General features: G+C 35.5%; 2 protein-coding genes and 1 pseudogene across 2 annotated transcripts; 2 read left to right on the top strand and 1 right to left on the bottom strand.

The window, feature by feature from the left end:
* Positions 1-931, top strand: part of LOC103666207 — a 4,378-nt pseudogene extending 3,447 nt beyond the window's left edge.
* A 5,114-nt stretch (positions 932-6,045) lies between these two features.
* On the top strand, positions 6,046-7,011 carry LOC103666058 (olfactory receptor 10AG1-like). Its single transcript, XM_040638716.1, is given in 1 exon segment — positions 6,046-7,011. A coding segment is annotated over 1 exon segment (966 nt).
* A 5,779-nt stretch (positions 7,012-12,790) lies between these two features.
* On the bottom strand, positions 12,791-13,768 carry LOC103666206 (olfactory receptor 10AG1-like; the record flags this gene model as incomplete). Its single annotated transcript, XM_008694225.2, has 1 exon — positions 12,791-13,768. A coding segment is annotated over one exon (978 nt), but the record flags the coding sequence as incomplete, so codon positions are not given.
* Positions 13,769-20,072: the final 6,304 nt, after the last annotated feature.

The following is a 20,072-nucleotide window of genomic DNA, read 5'->3' as shown; positions in this document are numbered from 1 at the left end:
AGGGAGGGAGGGAGGGAGGAAGGAAGGAAGGAAGGAAGGAAAGAAAGGAAAAGAAAGAAAGATATTAATTCCTCAAACTCCTCTAGTGGATAGAAAATGGTTTGAACTAAGAGCATAAATGACTAATTTCACTATTTTCACACACACACACACACACACACACACACACACACTCAACCAGAAGCTAATGTCACTTCAATGATGGAATTTGTTGTTTTGGGCTTTTCTTGTATTTCCAATCTGAATGTTTTCTTTTCTGCTATTTTTCTTGTCTATGTGATCATCTTTATGGGAAATGGCATCATTTTTCTCATAACCAGAGTTGACCAGGTTCTTTATTTTTTCCTTCCTGAAAATCTTTTATGTATTTGTCATTCTTTCTAGAATGCTCCTAACCTTTGGACTCAGAAAAGAAACATTTCATTTTCAGCTTGTGCTACAAAAATATTTCTCTTTGTGCTTGGAAACATAGAATGCTTCCTTCTGACAGTGATGGCCTATGACCACTACATGGCCTTTGTCATGATCTGCCATGTCCTGTAGTTACGAACCACACCTCTGTATCCATTGGATGTTGACTGGCTCTTGGATCAGAAGAGTTCTAGTCAAAATAGGGTAGACATGCCAGATTTTCTCTCTGCCCTTTTGTGGGTCTAACCAAATCAGCTACTTCGTCCGTGACATTCCCCCACTACTTGAGCTGTCCTGTGGGGACACTTTCCTGGATGAGATGTTGGCTTTGACAGTCACTGTGCTCTTTGTTATGATCCCTTCTCTGTTGATACTTGGATCCTACAGTAAAATTATTTCCATCATTCTGAAGTTGCCATTAGCAACAGGACCAGCCAAAGCTTTATCCACTTGCTCATCTCACATCATAGTTGTGGCTTTATTCTGCAGATCTGAGATTGTTAGCATATTTATGGCCTAAATCCAAATATATATTTCAGAACAGACAAATTTATGTCTCTTTCTATACCACTGTCATTCTGAGGTTTAACCCCATGATATATACTCTGAAGATAAGGATTCATAATGGCCTTGAGAAAATGGCTACCTTAATGTTTCCTGCATTAGCCACTTTCATCACTTCACTCATCAAAGCATTTGAAAGTATTTGAACCTGCGTTAGCATTGGGAGTTTTCCTGCTGTAATATATGCTATTCAGAGAAGTTCCTTGTTCTTTCCTCTATGGCTGTCCAGTTGTCCTAAGAACATGTACTTTAAATGTTCATATTTTGCCAGTTTGGTAGGCTATCTTTATTGAATGACAAATTCTCTTTTGTATTTGAGTATTTTTTCCTCACTATTCTATCTTATGGCATCAGAAGACTCCGTACCCTTGCTTAGTACTACACCGTGCTGAATATGAGGCTTTGAAGTCCTCAGCAGAGATGCTTCTTGGATGTGCCTCCTCAGTAGCTCCAGCCTGGCGGGCTTCTCACTCACTCACTGAGCTCTCATCTGTCTCCCTGTGCAATCTGTCACCATCCTCCTCACTGCCTTCCGTGATCCAGGCACATACTCTTGCAAGAACCTAAGCAGTTTTCCTAATCATTCTCTGCTACCACATTGCTGTAGGGGTTCCCTCTCTCAGGAATAGCTTCCCTTCCTAATCATAAACTCTTAGAAATCACTATTTACTAAATAACCGGAAGAAACACCTGATTTTTGACACAAGAAATTGATCTTAAACCATGATTCTTAAGCAATCTGTTAAAAAAAATTGTCTTTCCTACAACTGAAACCTAGAATTCACAGACCATTTGCTCTGAGTCTTTCCCATGATCTCAACTGGATTTATTTCAGATTCTCATTTTATCCTCAGTAAAGCTTGAAAATATTCACACCTTAAAGATGTGAAATGAAATTGGGAGAAGACGGATATGCCTGCAAAAGAAAGGAAAAACTCCCCCTCTTCAGATTACCCTTGGGTTAAAACTTTAATTTTTTGAACCATGTGTAGTACATTCGAACAGCTAAATCTCAGGTTGTGCAGGTGGCCATAAAGAAATGAATAGTATAAAAGTGTTGTATATAAAAATACCATGTGTCATCAGAACATTTAATACAATGGTTACACAGGACAGCCTCTAGTGATCAAGGAACATATCGTAGAGGAGAATGTAAGAAAAACAAATTCGACATCTCAATCTGATAGGGACAGAGGCTCCTAATGGGGCATTTATAATAGATAAGGTAAGACTCAGATGTGTGTCAATTTTGGATGTTCTCAGATAATAGTGTTCAGCACCCTCTTCCTGTCTAAGAAATAAGATGTACTAGTCCATGGAGGGGTTGAGAGAAAGTATTCTGGGAAGACTAAGAACTATGGGGAAAAAATAAAATACAACACATCAGAGATGCCATAGTGATGCTTCTAATTAGAAATGTAAATTTGTCAGGTGGAAGAGATCCCTGAGGTGCAACCAACCAACTTTCACTTAAAGAGCAGTTCATGTCTAGAGCCAACAGAATTATTATAAATGTGATTTGTGTATCTTTGATGATACAAGTGCTTTTCAACTACAATCCCTGAACCATTAAACCTTCTATAGTGAAAAAAATCAGCAACAACCCAAAGAAGAAAGGTAAATACAAACTAAGTTATATGATACTAAGCTTAGATGATATTTTTAAATTTAAAATTAGTATTTAACACAAAGTAGCAAATCTATCATTTTATTACAGTGACGCCTCTGTATTTCTGATTTTATTAAATAAAATTTACAATGAAATAATGATAACAAATAATGGTATTAAGTCACTTTGAAATACTGAAAACTGGAATAACTGAAGTAATTTTTCTAGGTATAGATAATATTATTGGAAACTTCATTTCGCACCAATCGCTGTAAGAAATCGGTGTTGTATTTATGAATTCAACCTGATAATGTAATAAGAGATTTAAAGCAAAGCAAACCATGAAATAATGTCACAACCATCGGGGAACCCAAAAAACATTTATTTTAAAGGAAAAAAAATGATAGACTTAAGGACTTGCAAAATAATGAAAAAGAGTTTTAAATTCAATATTGTTTTTAAATTGATTTAAGGTTTAAGTTGCTAATTTATACCAAATCTATAAATATAACTGAACTTGGGTGACTTCAATATTTAACTGAAATAGAGTGTTGTTATACCTTCCCTTAATCATTTGGAGTTTTTCACATAATGGAGGCTTGGATTTAAACAAAACTCTTACAAAATGAAGTTTTATTTCCCTTTATCAATAAGAACTTAAATATTGACAAGAAAGAAAGTAGTATAATTTTGTGAGAGCACACGGAACAAACCTCTCATTTTTTCTGCTTTGTTCCACTCTTGAGAAATACATACAGAAATCTTACTATTTCATGTTATACATCAGTTATTTCATCACCAAAATGTTGGATTTGTGCAGTTAGAAATTATATTTTTTTTAGCACGGGAAGTAATTTTCTTCTAATAATAAGCATGAAATCATTTATATTAAGTAAACGTCATTTGTAAAAGAGATCCATAAAGATTGGAATTTTATTCTCTTGTATATTAATCCATTTCTCCCCTTTAAGGATATGATTTTATTTAAAATATGTCTGTTGATTTACTTAATTTCAGAATCAAATACTCAGCATCATCTTAGGTATACAAGCATATTCTAAGATCTATATTGATCCCAACTAGGAAAACAGTCAAGGTCGTTACTCCCAGGTCCTATAGTATTAATGAAAGAAAAGGCATACAAAAGGAATTAGCCAAACTCCAACAATCTTGGCTGAACGGTGATATGTACTCTAGGCACTAGGTTCACAGAGTAAGGATAATAATATAAACAAAACTATTGGTAGAGAATTCATATCTTTTAGAGTTTGATGATTGTTTTGAGATTTTATTCCATTTCCACATTAATCACGTGATAAAGAAAAGGTAGAGAATATTTTTTCATGCAGCTTAGAACAGAGAGTACAATTTAGAAGAATAAATTTAAGTTTTTAATAACAGTGATAACAGCTCCCTTTAGAGAGACTTTTATGAGTGCTGGGACTTCAAATTGTTTCACATAAATAAAATGAATTCAATAATAGAAACATCCTAAATGTTTGTACAATATTTAGCCAGTTTTGTAGTTGAGTGAACTATGGCACAAGGAGATTAAGCATCTCTCCTGAGGTCACACAGCTAGTGGGTGGTAGAGCCATAATTTAAATCCAGCCCATCTTGGCAGGACTGCATCCCTTACCCATGACACTATAGTACACTGCTTGGTGGACAAAGTCCAAACCCATGAGAACGGAGAAATGAAATGCAAGCCTGGGACTGATCTTGAGCCAAGAAATTCCAAGGGTGCAGTGTCTAAGGATTCATTCACTTTCAGGACTATGCAACACAGATTCATCTCTGAGAATGAGTGCCTCTTAAATTTTGTACCTCAGGAGTCTCACTCACCTTACCTTAGTCCTGGCCCTGATGAAAGGAAAGAATGAAAAAATAAACATGGTCACCAAGAAGCAACTTAATAATTCTATTAAACACAATTTTGCTAAACACTGTGGTACAACCCTGGGGACTACAGACTTAACATAATATCATATTCATGGCATATTCATAATTATAGTTATAAAACCACATCTAATAATAAATCAGAATAAAATTGATAGGTAACTTTACCAATATTATCTCATTTAACTACCACAAATAAGAAAGCAAACTTTAAAAAACCTAAGCAATTGCCCAGTGTCACACAGATAATAAATCATGGAGTTAGGATTCAAACTCAAGTCCAATTTAAAGAAAGAAAGAAAGAAAGAAAGAAAGAAAGAAAGAAAGAAAGAGAGAGAGAGAGAGAGAGAAGGAAGGAAGGAAGGAAGGAAGGAAGGAAGGAAGGAAGGAAGGAAGGAAAGAAAGAAAGAAAGAAAGAAAGAAAGAAAGAAAGAAAGAAAGAAAGAAAGAAAGAAAGAAAGAAAAGGCACTGGGGTGCTTGAGTGGTTCAGCTGGTGTGGCATCTGACTCTTGGTTCTGGCTCAGGTCATGATCTCAAGGTCATGAGATTGATCCCCACATCAGGCTCTGAGCCCGGCACAGAGTCTGTTTGGGATTCTTTCTCTCCCTCTCCCTCTACCTCTCCCTGACTCTCTTTCTCTCTCTCTCTCAATAAATAAATGAAACATTTTAAAAAAATAAGCACTGACTTGTAATCACAACACCTACATGCACATGATCAAATTATCTATCATTAGTAAATCTTAATATTCTTATCTCTGGGAAGTGAGCTTAGAAACTGTTCTCTGAGATGTTTTATGAGGAACAACAGAGATAGTGGAAATGCACAAAGCACACAGACCCACATCTTCCCCTGCATGCACCCACACACATACCCACGTGTAATGAACACACTCCAGGCTATCCTTGTTTTCCCAGGGTCACCCTCTTTCTTATTTTTATCTCTTTCTATGCTCCCAGGCAACTTTCCCTAAATAAAACCTTTTTATATTCCCCATTTAGTATCCCACCAAAAGGTATTTGTTTAATTCCTCTACATGTGATAAAATATTATTTTTTTATAAACTGCCCAATAATATGAACTGTATAATAAGAAAATATATGATCAGGACCATCAAGTGATAGGAGGGTAATGAAGAGTTCAAGCAGGCCGTTGAAAATGTATGGAGAAGACAAAGTCTCACACAGTCCTATTGACGTGTGGTAGAGAAAAATCATAAGGAAGTACAATAGGATTGTCGAGAAATGTAATTAAGAATGGGATCATATGGCATAGCTGGAGATCTATTTTCGGTGATTGCCAATTTTTCCAGTGTCTGTGCTGAGCAGGGCAAAGTTCGGTTTATCCTGGGCTGTATTCAGAAAGTATATGGAGTGATCTTAAAGGAAGTTTCAAGGGGTATGTACAGTGATAATCCACAGGATCCAAACTGAGAAAGAGAAATGCACAAATAGTAACACTATTAAATTAAAAACAATTACAGTAATTAGGAAAACCAATGTAGATACCCTAATACAATTTAGAGAACAAGTACTGATCCATTAAGGTAAAACAATAGTACATGCTAAATTGACCCTTTCCACAGATGAAACACCAAGAGAAACCACAAGTAGAAAATCTAACTGAATTGATGGAATTTGTTCTCTTGGACTTTGCTGATGTTCCCGATCTCCAGTGGCTTCTATTTGGATTGTTCTTAGTCATCTATATCATTATTGTAATGAGTAATGGCCTCATATTTCTAATAACAAAACTGGATCCTGCTCTCCAGACCCCTATGTACTTCTTCCTTGGCAATTTTTCCTTTTTGGAAATCTGCTATGTTTCAGTTACTCTCCCCAGAATGCTAATGAACCTTTCGACCCAGAGAAGAACTATTTCTTTAGTTGCTTGTGCTACCCAAATGTGCTGTGTTCTTGTGTTGGGAGCCGCAGAGTGCCTCCTTCTGACGGTGATGGCCTATGACCGTTACGTGGCCATTTGTAACCCTCTGCACTACCCTCTAGTCATGAGTCGCAAAGTTTGCCTCCAGCTGGTGGCTGGCTCCTGGATCAGTGGAATTCCAGTCCAGATAGGGCAGACGTTCCAGATTTTCTCTCTGCCCTTTTGTGGCTCTCATTTAATTGACCACTTCTTCTGTGACATCCCCCCAATACTCAAGCTTGCTTGTGGGGACACCTTTGTGAATGAAATGATGGTCTACATGGTTGCTGTGTTGATTGTGACAGTTCCCTTTCTGTTGATACTTATGTCCTATGGCAAAATCATCTCCACAGTCCTTGAACTGCCGTCAGCCACAAGTCAGGCCAGAGCCTTCTCTACCTGTTCATCTCATCTTACAGTTGTGGCATTGTTCTTCGGATCAGCCATTATTACCTACTTAAGACCCAAAACCAGTCACTCAGCAGGAATTGACAAAGTGCTGTCTCTTTCCTACACTATTGTGACTCCCATGTTTAATCCCCTCATATACAGTCTAAGGAACAAGGAAGTCATAGCGGCATTGAGAAAATTGCTGTGCAAATAATTCTCTTTGTTAAAAATGTTATACTTGCATGAATTGATTTCTTATGTATTGATGTTGAAATTTCAACAGATATTTATATTAAAGTCTAATATCTGTCTATACCACGGGAACGTTTTTTCCAAATTAATAATTACTTGTAATGTTGTTATGTGTCAAGTCATACATTTATGTACATTTTATCAAATAGCCAATCATTCCATTGGTAATGTCATAGTTTTCTTGTGTTTTATTTTCCTCTCTCAGTAAGAACTTTTGACAAGGATCGATGTAATAGACTTAGTTGTAATATAGACTCTGTTGTATCACTTACTGGAAACCGTATCATTCATTTCCATAGAGTTGTAATGGCCACTTTAAGAACCAGATTGACAATGGACACTGAAATAAATAAATATGTATATCTAGCAATGACTCTACAAGAAATCATTAAAGAAAAAGCACCTTTCACTGGAAACATAACTTCATAAATGATTTTGGTGCACTAATACCAGTCAATATTAAGCACGATTTATGCTACTATCAGATTAAACATTGCCATGTAATACAGTCTTATGATTTGATAAAAGTGAATATTATTATTAAAATATTTGTCTGCAATAAAAAGAGGGAAGAAAGTTATGGGAATGTATTTTTAATATACTTTTCTAGAGATGAGAGGGTGATGGGAAAATTAAGGAAAAGGAAACAAAGTTTTATAACATATATCTACTATTGGGGCGCCGGGGGGCTCAGATGGTTGAGAATTGGATTCATGGTTTCACTTAGGTCGTGTCTCCCCATGGTGGGACTGAACCTCTCATCAGGCTCAGAACTAGGATTGGAGTCTGCTTAGGATTCCCTCTCCTCCGCCTCTGCTGGTGCTTTCTCTCTCTCTATACTATAAAAGCACGGATATCACACACCTAACTTGTATACCATATACACACACACTGAAAATGATCAACAAAAATATGATAATCAATGTTAATTATGGATATCTCAGGGTAAAATATTCTATTATTTTCTTCTTTGTTTTACTGATATTTATAGCTTATTGCAATAAGCCTGTGTTATTCACGTAATCATGAAATGTGAATATGTATTCATAAATATGTACTCATTGTACATCAGGAAAATCATTATGATTAGTTGTTTGTTCTCTTTGTATTGATGTAATTAACCTTATTAATTGTCAATATTCATGCCTATCTAATGAATCCTTGTATATGCAGGCAACAGACCTCTAAGGAACCATGACCTGTCACCAGTGCTTCCAATTAAAAAAAAATGTGCTGAAGCTTGCACCTGCTTTTAAAGCTTTAGTCCATGAGTGAAAATGTTAGTTCTACTCACTTGCATAGGAACATATCAAAACTATAAAAAATATAATGTAAATGACTGGGTATAGGAACAAATTAATAAAATAGCAATATAATATCAAGAGTAAAAAATTCCAGGAAAATTTCGAAGCAGAAATTGCATAATTCCAGAAGCTATTATATGTGGAATGGAGTGAGGCAGATATAAAAAATTCTGTCCATTTTCATTGTCCCTCCTGCCTAATATAGGAAAAAAAAAAGTTGACATAGAAGATACAACAAGGGAGAAAACATTTAAAAATAACTCTAATAGATGTCAAATAATCTAACATTTTTATAAAAGGGCAAATAAGAGCTATGTTCTTGGTTATTTTTTGCTAGATAGTGAGGTTCCATACTTCCCCTGCCAAAATCTGTGAACAGTATCAACAATGATTTTCTCACTTACCTAGTCAACTTACAAATTATACACTATATGTTAACTAACTGAAATTTAAATAAAAACCTGAAACAAACAAACAAGAAAGCAGTCACCACTTTCAGTGATAATAATACGCTGAAAATTTATTTGTCCCCCTAGTTTTTTAAATATAATGAATATGTGCAGGGAATAGATGTGCTTTATAAATTATAAATATCTTTCTTGCCAAGGTAAACTTTTGTTTCTTATTTTTAAATTGTGTTATTCCTAGAATAATTCATTCACAGTACTAAGAAGTTGACTTTTCTTCTCTATAAACACAGACATGTATTTATACAGGTTCTCATGCATGTGTGTATTTGGGTGCATGTGGACCTGTGCACTTCAGAAGATTGCTTACTGGACTGATGTTAATTGATAAGGGAAGAGGGAAAGGACAGCAGCGTGTGTGGAATCTTTACACAGCTTGATTTGGGGAAGGTAGACTGAGTATGTCTATAGTTTGAACTTGCATTTGTGGCTGTGGATTCTTGGCTGGAAAAGAATATGCAGGATATAATTATATATGTGTGTGTGTGTGTGTGTGTGTGTGTGTGTGTGTGTGTGTGTAGTTGTTTTTTGGAATAGTAATGTGCCATAGATAACTCTTACGTTGATGAAATATTCCTTTACCTGTGACATTAAAACATTCAAAACAAGGCTATTTCACTAAGTCAGATAATTAGTACCAAGCAAATGTGTGGAAATAGAATAATATAACTGGAAGATACAGGGAAGGTAATCATAAGGATGAAAGGTAGAAAAAAAGGAAATTATATAAATTATGAAACAAAGTTTTTGGAAAAATGATGCTAAAAGCTCAGAGGAGAATTGTCAGACTTTGCCATAATAAGCTGTATGCACAAAAGGTACATAGGGGTGTGTGTGTGTGTGTGTGTGTGCGTGTGTGTGTTTACCTTTGGTGTGTAAGGCAGATGATAGGTCACTATCTAGCTAACCAGATGCACAGGAAGGATGATAGAGTTGGTGTATGTTTGTGTGTGCACACCAACACATTTGTAGACTTTAATTTCTAGATGGTTTCATGCAACTAATTTTATTTCTGATAATTAACTATTGTCATACACGTATAGCGATATATATATATATATGATGTTTCTTTGATGGTCTGTATTCTATGGCAGCCAAAATATTTGGCAAAACAGTGAGTCCATTAATTAATCAATAAGCTTCTCCATACATTTGGTCTCTGTACTGAAAACATATGTAAACATTAGGAAACTGTTTCATATCCTAAATCAAATAAAAGGAAAAGAAACTTTAGAAATCTTTGCTCTTTTTGCAAATTGCAAGTGAAATGAGGTGACTAATTTGACAAACTGCTTTCTTTCAGCATGATAAGGAAAGATAATAGATGACAATGGGAAACACATTAGAAAAAATGAAAGTAATTAATTAGAAAACATTTCTAGAGGCTTATATTCTGAAAATCAATTGACTGGAAGCAAGAAGAGATATGACATAGAAGAAAATAATGTAATATGGGAGTTAATATAAAGCTGAATGATATTCCATGTCTGGAAACTATGTAAGGCCCTGAAAGCCCAGAAACCCAAATATTTTCTGGTGTATAACTCGAGAAGCCAAAGCAAAATAGACTCTGTCCAGAGGTTTAAAAAGGCAGGGAAGTTTGGAAGCTGTTATAGAAGGATTTGCATTAAAATTGTGAAAATTAAAATAATTTCCATGTTTAATTGTGTAGCCTTTAAAAAAAAAAGTGCAGCCTTCATTCTCCAGAAAACTAGATTTTGTCAAATACCCCTTCTCCAAAATCCTTGAATTTTCAACAAGATTTTTTGGGTCAAAGATTATATGTTCATAATATTGCTGTGAGAGAGTGATGTGAGATTATTACCATTTTATAGACAGAGTAGTTGATACAAATAAAAATTGAATGGCTCAAGAATGCACAGTTAGGGTAAATTAGAAATAAAAACGAGCTATGTTGATTCCTGAACTAATGCTATTTTCATTATACCACAGCATGTGCTTATCAAAGAAGAGAACAAAATTGCATTCTCAAACATATTATAAATATCTTCAACACCCTCATCATTATCACAATGGAGAATATATTTAATTCTTAATACATGCAAGAAAATACATGAGATTAGGTTAAAATATTTTACTCATACATACTTACAAAAACAAAGATGACATAGGCATCATGTTAACTGGTGGAAGTTAAAAGGCCAGTCCCTAAAAATGAAAATTCAAACTTATACATCAAATGTTACAATTAAAATGCAAGCCCTTATAAAGAAAAACTAATCTGAAGGAACAAATATCTACAAGGATAACCAAACTTACAAAGTGCATAATTGTTAGATAAATGATACAATTCTCAAGTATTAACAAGAATGTTTAGAAATAAAGACTGAATATCCTCTGAGTTGCACATTCAACACAGGGAAGTGGGTGTTAAGGGTAATGTTGATAAAGCCCCTAAGTCTTCTTACCTGTAGTGTATTTATGATTGATTAGTTCTTGATTTTAACCTATACTCTCTAATAAAAAGAACCTTATTTTATATAAATGAGACAATGATAAAATGGGAAAGATCAGTCACTGTTACATTAATTTAAATATAACTTGTAGGCAGACAGTGTTAGGCATCTTCAATGTGTATATATTACGATTTGTGATACTAAATAATTGTGTGTGAACCTTTGTTTCTTGTTTTCTCCTCTTTAAAGTTTAAAATGTGTTCTTTAAATTAAGTGAGAAAAGTCATAGATTGGGGCACCTGGGTGGCTCAGTCAGTTAAGCATCCTGGGATTGAGTCCCACTTCAGATTCCCTACTCAGTGGGGAGCCTGCTTCTCCCTCTGCCTGCCACTCCCTGCTTGTACTTTCTCTCTCTCTGTTAAATGGATAAATAAAATCTTAAAAAAATAAAAGTTGTAGATTTTTTTTTCACTGCAATGTTGATAAATCAAATAAGCTATAGTAAAGAATTCTGAGAAGTTAGAAATGCATTTCAGAAACTGGAGTAAAGCCCAATGATGGGGGCGCCTGGGTGGCTCAGTCCTTAAGTGTCTGCCTTCAGCTCAGGGCGTGATCCCAGCATTCTGGGATCGAGCCCCACATCGGGCTCCTCCGCTATGAGCCTGCTTCTTCCTCTCCCACTCCTCCTGCTTGTGTTCCCTCTCTCGCTGGCTGTCTCTCTCTCTCTGTCAAATAAATAAATAAAATCTTAAAAAAAAAAAAAGGCACAATGATGAAATATTTTTAAATTTTATTTAATATCAATTAATTAACATATAGTGTATTATAAGTTTCAGAGATAGAGTTTAGTGATTCATGAGTTGCATATAACACCCAGTGCTCATTGCATCAAGTACCCTCCTTAATACCCATCAACAGTTACCCCATCCTCCCACCCACCCATGAAAAATCTTTAAAACAGGATGACACAGCCAGGTCAGATGTTTGACTTTCTCTGGATACACTTGGAAACATTTTCTTAATTCATACTGAGAAAGCGGATACAATTAAAGATTTTCATTTTGTTTTAAATTTGTTTACAATTTAAAATATGATTTATAATTTGCCTTGTGATCACTCCCTCAATACATATCTCGTGTAAACCTATCACGAAGAAATGAATGTGTCGTAAATACAAATGGGAGTACAAGCATAATATTTGCAAATATTTGACAAATGGGAAAGGCCAGCCCTATTTTTTCTACACATTTTTAAAATCAATTCTAACAGTTGAAATTATCTGAAAATTTTAAAGGTAGGTAATTTTATAATATGCTGTGGAAAAAAAAGAATTTGTCTTAAAGAATAGAGCATTTGGAAATTGATTAATTGGCTTGGTAAAGATGCAGTCACACTGACTTCAGGCCAGAACTCTAAAACACAGAATTGCAAAGGATTACATAATAGTTATGAATGATGGTGCCACCGTAAACATGAGTGGATAATATTTATATTAAATAATATTTCTGTGATAATCATGAGACAAAGGTAGTAAAAAGTGATCTGTAAAATGCTCACACTGTTTTCTTGAGTAATAATTTTTTCAGTGCTGCAATCACATCCTTGTTCCTAAGACTGTATATCATGGGGTTAAACATCGGAGTCACAATAGTGTAGAAAAGAGAGAGCAGTTTGTCTGGTCCTGCAGAATGATTGGATTTGGGCCTTAAGTAGGTGATGGTTGCTGACCCAAAGAATAAAAGCATGACAGTGAGATGGGAAGAACAGGTGGAGAAGGTTTTAGATCGGCCCCTGGCTGAGGGCAACTTCAGGATGGTGGAAATGATTTTCACGTAAGAGCCGAGTATAAGTAGGAAAGGAATCATGGCAAATAATATAGCAACTACATAGACACACATCTCATTAAGTGAAGTGTCCCCACAGGCTAGCTTGATCAATGGGGGAATGTCACAGAAGAAGTGGTTGATTTGATTAGAACCACAGAAAGGCAGTGAGAACACCTGACATGTTTGTCCTATCTGGACTGGAATTCCACTGAGCCAGGCGCCAACAGCCAACTGGATGCATGTCTTGCGGTTCATGACGAGAGGGTAGTGCAGAGGGTTACAAATGGCCACGTAGCGGTCATAGGCCATCACTGCCAGGAGGAAACATTCCGTGGCTCCGAGCATGAGGAAGAAGCACATTTGAGTGGCACAGCCCAGCATCGAAATGCTTCTATCCTGGGTCCAAAGGTTCACCAGAATCCTGGGGAGGGTGACAGACACATAACCAATTTCCAGTGAGGAAAAATTTGCAAGAAAAAAATACATGGGTGTCTGGAGAACAGAGTCCACCCTCGTAACTATTATGATAAGACCATTTCCTGTTAAGATGAATATGTAGATAAGAAAGAAAATTCCAAATAGAAGTCCCTGGAAGTTTGGAAGGTCAGAAAATCCCAGGAGGAGAAATTCCACGACTGACGATAAATTGCCTTCTCCTGTTTGGTCTCTGGGTAGCATCTGTGAAAATAAAGAACTTGACACGTGAAGTCACTTTATCTGTCCGAGTTGTAGTGCACTGCACTTTTAAAATGACAAAGTCCCTAGCAATGAGTCCTAGGGAAACGTCTGCATTTGATGTTAAGCGATGATTTAAAAATGCTCATTCTTTTACTAAATATTATCCATAAAAAAACATTCCTATCAGGAATTGTTTCTGCTGAAAAATGCTCTATTTTCTTGTTTCTGATAATGAGATGAATAATGCTGTGCTTTGCTATCAGCTTCAATGATAGGAATATCACAGTCTAATTGAAATCACATTAATAAAAATAATAATAATATTAATTATAGCAAGCCATTTGACAATTTTGTTTAGAATGGCTTTTTCCATCAATGCTTCTCTCTCATGTTATTTCTTTTAAAATATTTATGTTTGGATTTAAGCTGTCTCAAATATTTTTTGTGACATCGTGTCATTATATTTTAAGAAACGAGCTGAAGAAAGTGATTTTCCTGGGTGATCGCTGTGACTTTTTTTTTCTTTTGGTCTTATAATAGTTGTTATAGCCAGTTTATTTCAACCGAAGGAAGTCATTCGAAACTGGCTATCAAAGGGGAAAGAGATATTTATCAAATTGTGAATACTGCATTTGAGTGTTAATTCCTGAGATGAGTAGCCATGTTTTCATTCAAGACTTAAGTCAAAGGGAGAAAAATCCAAAAGGGTTTTCTTTTTAAAAGGGTCCAAGCAGAAGGCTGCCCTTCCTACTCTGATCATATATTCATTTTGCCTATTTCCATTCTATTTTACGAAAGTATTCTATAAGTTACACAAAAGTCCCAGTTCCTTTATCGGTTCTCCTAGACCATCCAACTCCTTCTTGAGCTCTATTGCTTCCCCACACATACTCTCTCTTTCTAATGAATGCCTAAAGTACACCCTACAAGTCTTTCTGTGATACCAACAGCACCTTGTTGAATTCTGTGTTTGATTCACCTAGTACTCAAATAATGGAAAGTCCTGGTATGACGGTATCATTCCTATGGTACTGAGTAAAGGCTGTGTACATATTCCCGTATCTGAGGATTGCATTTAAGCCTGTAACTTCTAGAGCAGGGATTCAATGTTGTGGTAGGTGTATTCACAGACACTACCTTACTCAATCCTCACAATGGTGCTGGAAGGTAACTCTGTCACCATTTTACTTGTAAGGTAACTTCAGCTTTAAAATGTTATATCAATCAACCAAGATCACAGCAAATAAATGGCATTATTAAGTAAGGTTTGAATTCAGGCTGATACAACTCCACGTCCACGTTACTTTTACCACAACAGGTAAAACCAGGAGACCATAGAATAGCATATTTGAATACTACATCCTTTCTGGGTATTTAATGTACATAAACCACTCAATACGCATTCGATTCATAAATGGGTAACAGCTCCCATTATTAACCGGCATGCATTACACACTCCACCAGTGGTTCTCATGCTGTGTTTGTATTCATCTCTCTCTCTCCCCTCACACAGTACTTCTGTCTTTAGAGGACTCTAACAGATGAGAATTTTGGAAGAAGAACAAGACAGAATTAACAAGTAATTGGAAAATAAATTGGAAATGAATAATTTACAACTTACTAAGTCACTAATTTGTTCAAATGGGGTTTGATGCAAGTTCTGAATAAGAAGTATTGATGAATATTTTTTTAAATTTCTCATACATTATAAATATCAAATGAGTTGCACAATACAGACTTTTGAAATGTAGGAATTAGAATCATCAGTGTCTACGCAATGTCTAATTCCCCTCTTAAATATTATAATATTGTAAAATCTTTCCTGAATATAATAATATGTAGCATTTTCTCTATGAATTGGTTAATTTTTCAGTTTATTCCAATAATGCCACTCATAAGCAGATTTACTATAATATTGGAAGGTATATACTGATCAGATATTGTGCAGGGTTCATAAATGACTTTTTAACTTTTTAATGACCCAGAAAATTGGAGAGAACTGAGTTATAATCAGTGCAGAGATCCAATAGTCTCTGACCATAAACCCTGTTCTAATTCCACTGTATATTTCAGATTCTGTTTGACAGCTTTTACTTACATGATTTTCTATTTAATATACACCCTATGAATGATTTTATACATTTAAATGATTTTGTGTCTGATTTCCAAAATTTTCCAATGACATTATAATGCTCTGCAATACGAAGATACTATTACCCACATCTTCCATGAAGCTGTGCACATTTTATTTTCTCAAATGATACTTCAGGAATAAATGAATCAGGGACCAGATGAAATTCAAGCAACAGGAAGGAAAGGAGAAAGGAAGGCAGGCTAGAAGGAAGGGAGGTATGGAGGGAGGGAGGAAGCAGGGGATGGAAAAGTCACAACCTGAGATTTCTTCTAAGTATTATCATAACTAAATAGTTACATTAGTGATTAATAAAATATGGTTTCCAGTGCTTTAAATCCACTAAATCCATGCCTAGCTTTGGAGAGGAGATCCTATTACAAACATAAGTTGATTGCAGGTATGTGTTCCTTTGTTAGTAGAGGAGAGGAAGAAGGTCATGTTACTATTCTGAAATTAACACTACATTCAGTCTTTCTCAAAAGTCCTACAAGCTGAAAGGTAAACAAAGACTTGATTCTTTTGTCCATTGAATAGATGTAACTTTGCTGCAGTCACGCTTTTTATCTCAGGGACACAGGAAAATTTCTGTTTTATCTAGCTAATGACCTCGAGCTCTAAATCCCCTTGGGTAAGGACAAAGACAGACAGTTAACATTTGCAGTTCTTGTCTGTCATATTTCTTTAATCAGAAAAATCTAATATCAATAATTTTTAAAAGATTTTATTTATTTATTTGAGAAAGAGAGAGAGTGCGAGTGGGGTGGGGTTCAGAGGGAGAGGGAGAAGCTGACTCTGAACTTAGCGGGGAGCCAAAAACAGGCTGGATTCTGGGAGTCCCGGATCTGACCTGAGCCAAAGGCAGATGCTTAACTGACTGAGCCACCAGGCGTCCCTCAGTAATTTTTTAATGTCCTAAAAGTTTCAGATTTCAAGATAGTGTTTTTTGAGAAATGATGATTTATTTCACTGATGGCAGGGCACAAACTTATTTTTAAAATATCTGGTTACCGCCTTACTAAGTTTCGCTATATTAGAATTCTTTCTCCAAAACTTTGTTACATTATGAATAATGCTACCTTTCAAAGTAGGACATTTTAAGTGCTTTTAATCATTTATCTCACTGGTCTTCTCATACAAAAACAAAAAAAAAGTATAGATGTGGCCTGAAATACAGTTTTAACTTAACTTCATTAAATTATTCCCTTAGTATTCTGTATTTAGACTTTCTGATTTTTTATACTGAAAATACAATAGCTCAGAAAACCAACCCAAAATGCAAATAAGACTTTTGATGAAAAGGTTTACACTTACCTTTATAGACTCAAATGAAATTATTTCTTTCTTTGATACAGAGTGTTTTAAAGGTTGTTCTCTTGAAAATGTGATTCTAGAACGTTAAATGCCATTCTATTGAAATTAAATTTTAAACTATTTGAATATTAGGAGTTGCAAATACCTTTCTAACCAATATTTTTCTTTCAAAGCAAATAGGGCTCTTTAAAAAATATTTCTTTCTGTCTTATGGGAATGTGTCCTCTCCCAAATCACCATTTAATTGAACTGACTCATCATATTTGCCATTCAAATATTTTGGGAAACAACCAAAAATATCTCTGGCAATAACATTTCTTTTCAGAGATGTCTTATTCTACTGTTCTTTCAAGCATTTTGTCTCTCTTGTGCTTTGTTCTTTCTTTTTTTTTTAAAGCTGTCTCTAGTAAATAATGAAATGTTTTTAACTAGTTAACTGTTCTTTAGAACTTTTAATAAATGTCTTCATTGGACCATGGATTCGCAGGTTTTCTCTTGACCTTTACAGTTTATAGGTGCTCTCCTGACCTTTATAATGGTCCCTAACTTGTTATTTATACATAAAGTACCTGTGTGGAGAAATTAAAGATAGATCATAAGTGGAAGAATTTATAAAATCAGAAGTATTTGTGAAAGGATTTCAGGGATTGTGAATTGTAAAGGAAGCATGGTAGATGGTCAAATAGACAAAGAACTTATGCTTGTTAAGGACAAAAGATCACAAGGGTGACTCTTTTTTTTCTCTTTTAAATCATGTAAAATTTAAACATATATAAGGTGGAGAGAAAAATATACTCAACCCTTGAAACAATCAAAACCTAGGCAACCTCTTTTTATTAATATCACCACCACTTCCACCTCTCACTGCATCAATTTTGAGTTAATTTTTGTATAAGGGTTGAAGTTTATGTAGAGGTCCAGCTCATGAGTGTGTGCATGCACGTGTGTTCAGTTTTGCATGCATAATTTTTCAACACCATTTTTTGAAACAATGTATTTTTCAGTTGAGTGGTTTTAAGCGTTGCCAAAAATCAGTTGGTTGTATTTGTGTAGGATAACTTTTGAACCGTCTTAAATTCCATCAGTCTCGTGTCTATCCCTTCACCACCACTATATTGTCTTCCTTACTCTAGATAATAATGTATGTAATCTGTATACATTATATTACATACATATAATGTATACATATTCTATGTATATATGCATATATGATAGATATATAGATATTATACCCTGTTATTAACCTCAATGGGAATTATCAAATTCAATGGAAACCTGCAACAAGCAAACTGAAGCAGAGCTACTTACAGCCCCAACCATTCAGGAATGAAGTTTTGGATCACCCCACCAAAGAAATAATCATGACCACCTGAGGTGCTTTCTGAGAGCAAAAGGAATATGGATTGGATGTTGAAAGAAGATAGTTATAAATAGTAGCAATGACTTATGATTATTTGCAGAAATAAGGACTATAATTATTATAAGTCTCTCTTCCTCATTTTGTTATGAATATATCAAAATACCAAGAACCACAGTGAACATCACCCTAGGACTTTGCATCTTCTCTTCTCTGGCAAAAGAGTAAGCACGTTTGGGGTTGCAGGTAGAATACTTGTATCAGATTAGGTAGCATTACATCTTCAATTGCCTTTATTTGGAGATTAAGTGTGACTTAAGGAAATTTGCATGGCTGCCAAGTTGACCAGGGATGGACCGTGAGTTCTTTATATCAACATGTCTAGGCTATAGTGCCTAGGTATTCAATCAAACAATAATCTAGGCATTGTTGTGAAGATATTTTGTTGATGTGGTTAACATCTAAAATAAACTGATTTGGGCACCTGGCTGGCTCTGTAGGTTAAGCGTCTGCCTTAGGCTCAGGTCATGATCCTGGAGTCCCAGGATGGAGTCCCACATTGGGCTCCCCACTCAGTGGGGAGTCTGTTTCTCCCTCACCCTCCCCCCTCTCATGCTTTCTCTCCCTCAAATAAATAAATAAAATCTTTAAAAAACACAGATTTTAAGAAGATCATGCTTGATAATGTGGGCCTCATCCAATCAGTTGGAAGGCCTTCAAAGCGGGACTGAGGTTTCCCCGAGAAAGAAGACATTCTTCCTCAAGACACCTTCCTTCTGAGATTTTTAAGAGGCTAGTTTGTCCTATACATTTTAGACTTTCCAGCCCCAACAATCTCATAGCAATTTCCTGAAATAAGTCTGTGTGTGTGTGTCTGTGTGTGTGTGTGTCTGTGTGTGTATCCATGGGTCTGTGAGTGACACTGCTGGTCTCTGCCACTGGCGTTTAGACATGAAGCTGTGGCTCTAATCAGGTCAGGCTTGGTGAGTGGAAATCCATGTTGCTGAACATACATAGAACCCTGTCTCTCCCCGAAGTCCACTCTGTTCATGAACCCATTGGGCAATGACAGGTATAGTTGGCAAAGAGCCTGGATAGTAACCACAGAAAGGGGTACCTTGTCCTCTAGATTATTAAAATTCTCCTCTGTCTGAAGTCATTCATTGGTAAACATTCAATGTAACACTCAGATCTTCACTTTTTTTTTTTTGCATGTTCAGAGAAGTCTATTCACATACATCATCTTCAGCTCTCCTTGTCATCAATTTTCAGTTATAGTTCTTCCAAGTCCTTGACCATTGAGTCAAACCATTACCTTCAGTCCAAGAATCAATATACAATCTCATGTCCAGCCATTTTTCTTTTTTTAAGACTCAGTCTGTTAGATTTCCAAATGACTTTCCATATGAATGATGGGATCAACTTGTCATTTCTGCAAAAACGCCATCTGAGATTTGGATTGAGATTGTATAGAAGCAGAAGGTCATGTGGGGATAATTACCATCATAATGATATTAAATATTCCAATC

This window comes from Ursus maritimus, unplaced genomic scaffold (genome assembly GCF_017311325.1).
Source record: "Ursus maritimus isolate PB19 unplaced genomic scaffold, ASM1731132v1 scaffold_23, whole genome shotgun sequence".
Lineage (NCBI taxonomy): Eukaryota > Metazoa > Chordata > Mammalia > Carnivora > Ursidae > Ursus > Ursus maritimus.
The sequence above is the reverse complement of the archived record's forward strand: the minus strand, read 5'-3'. Positions and strand labels throughout refer to the sequence as shown.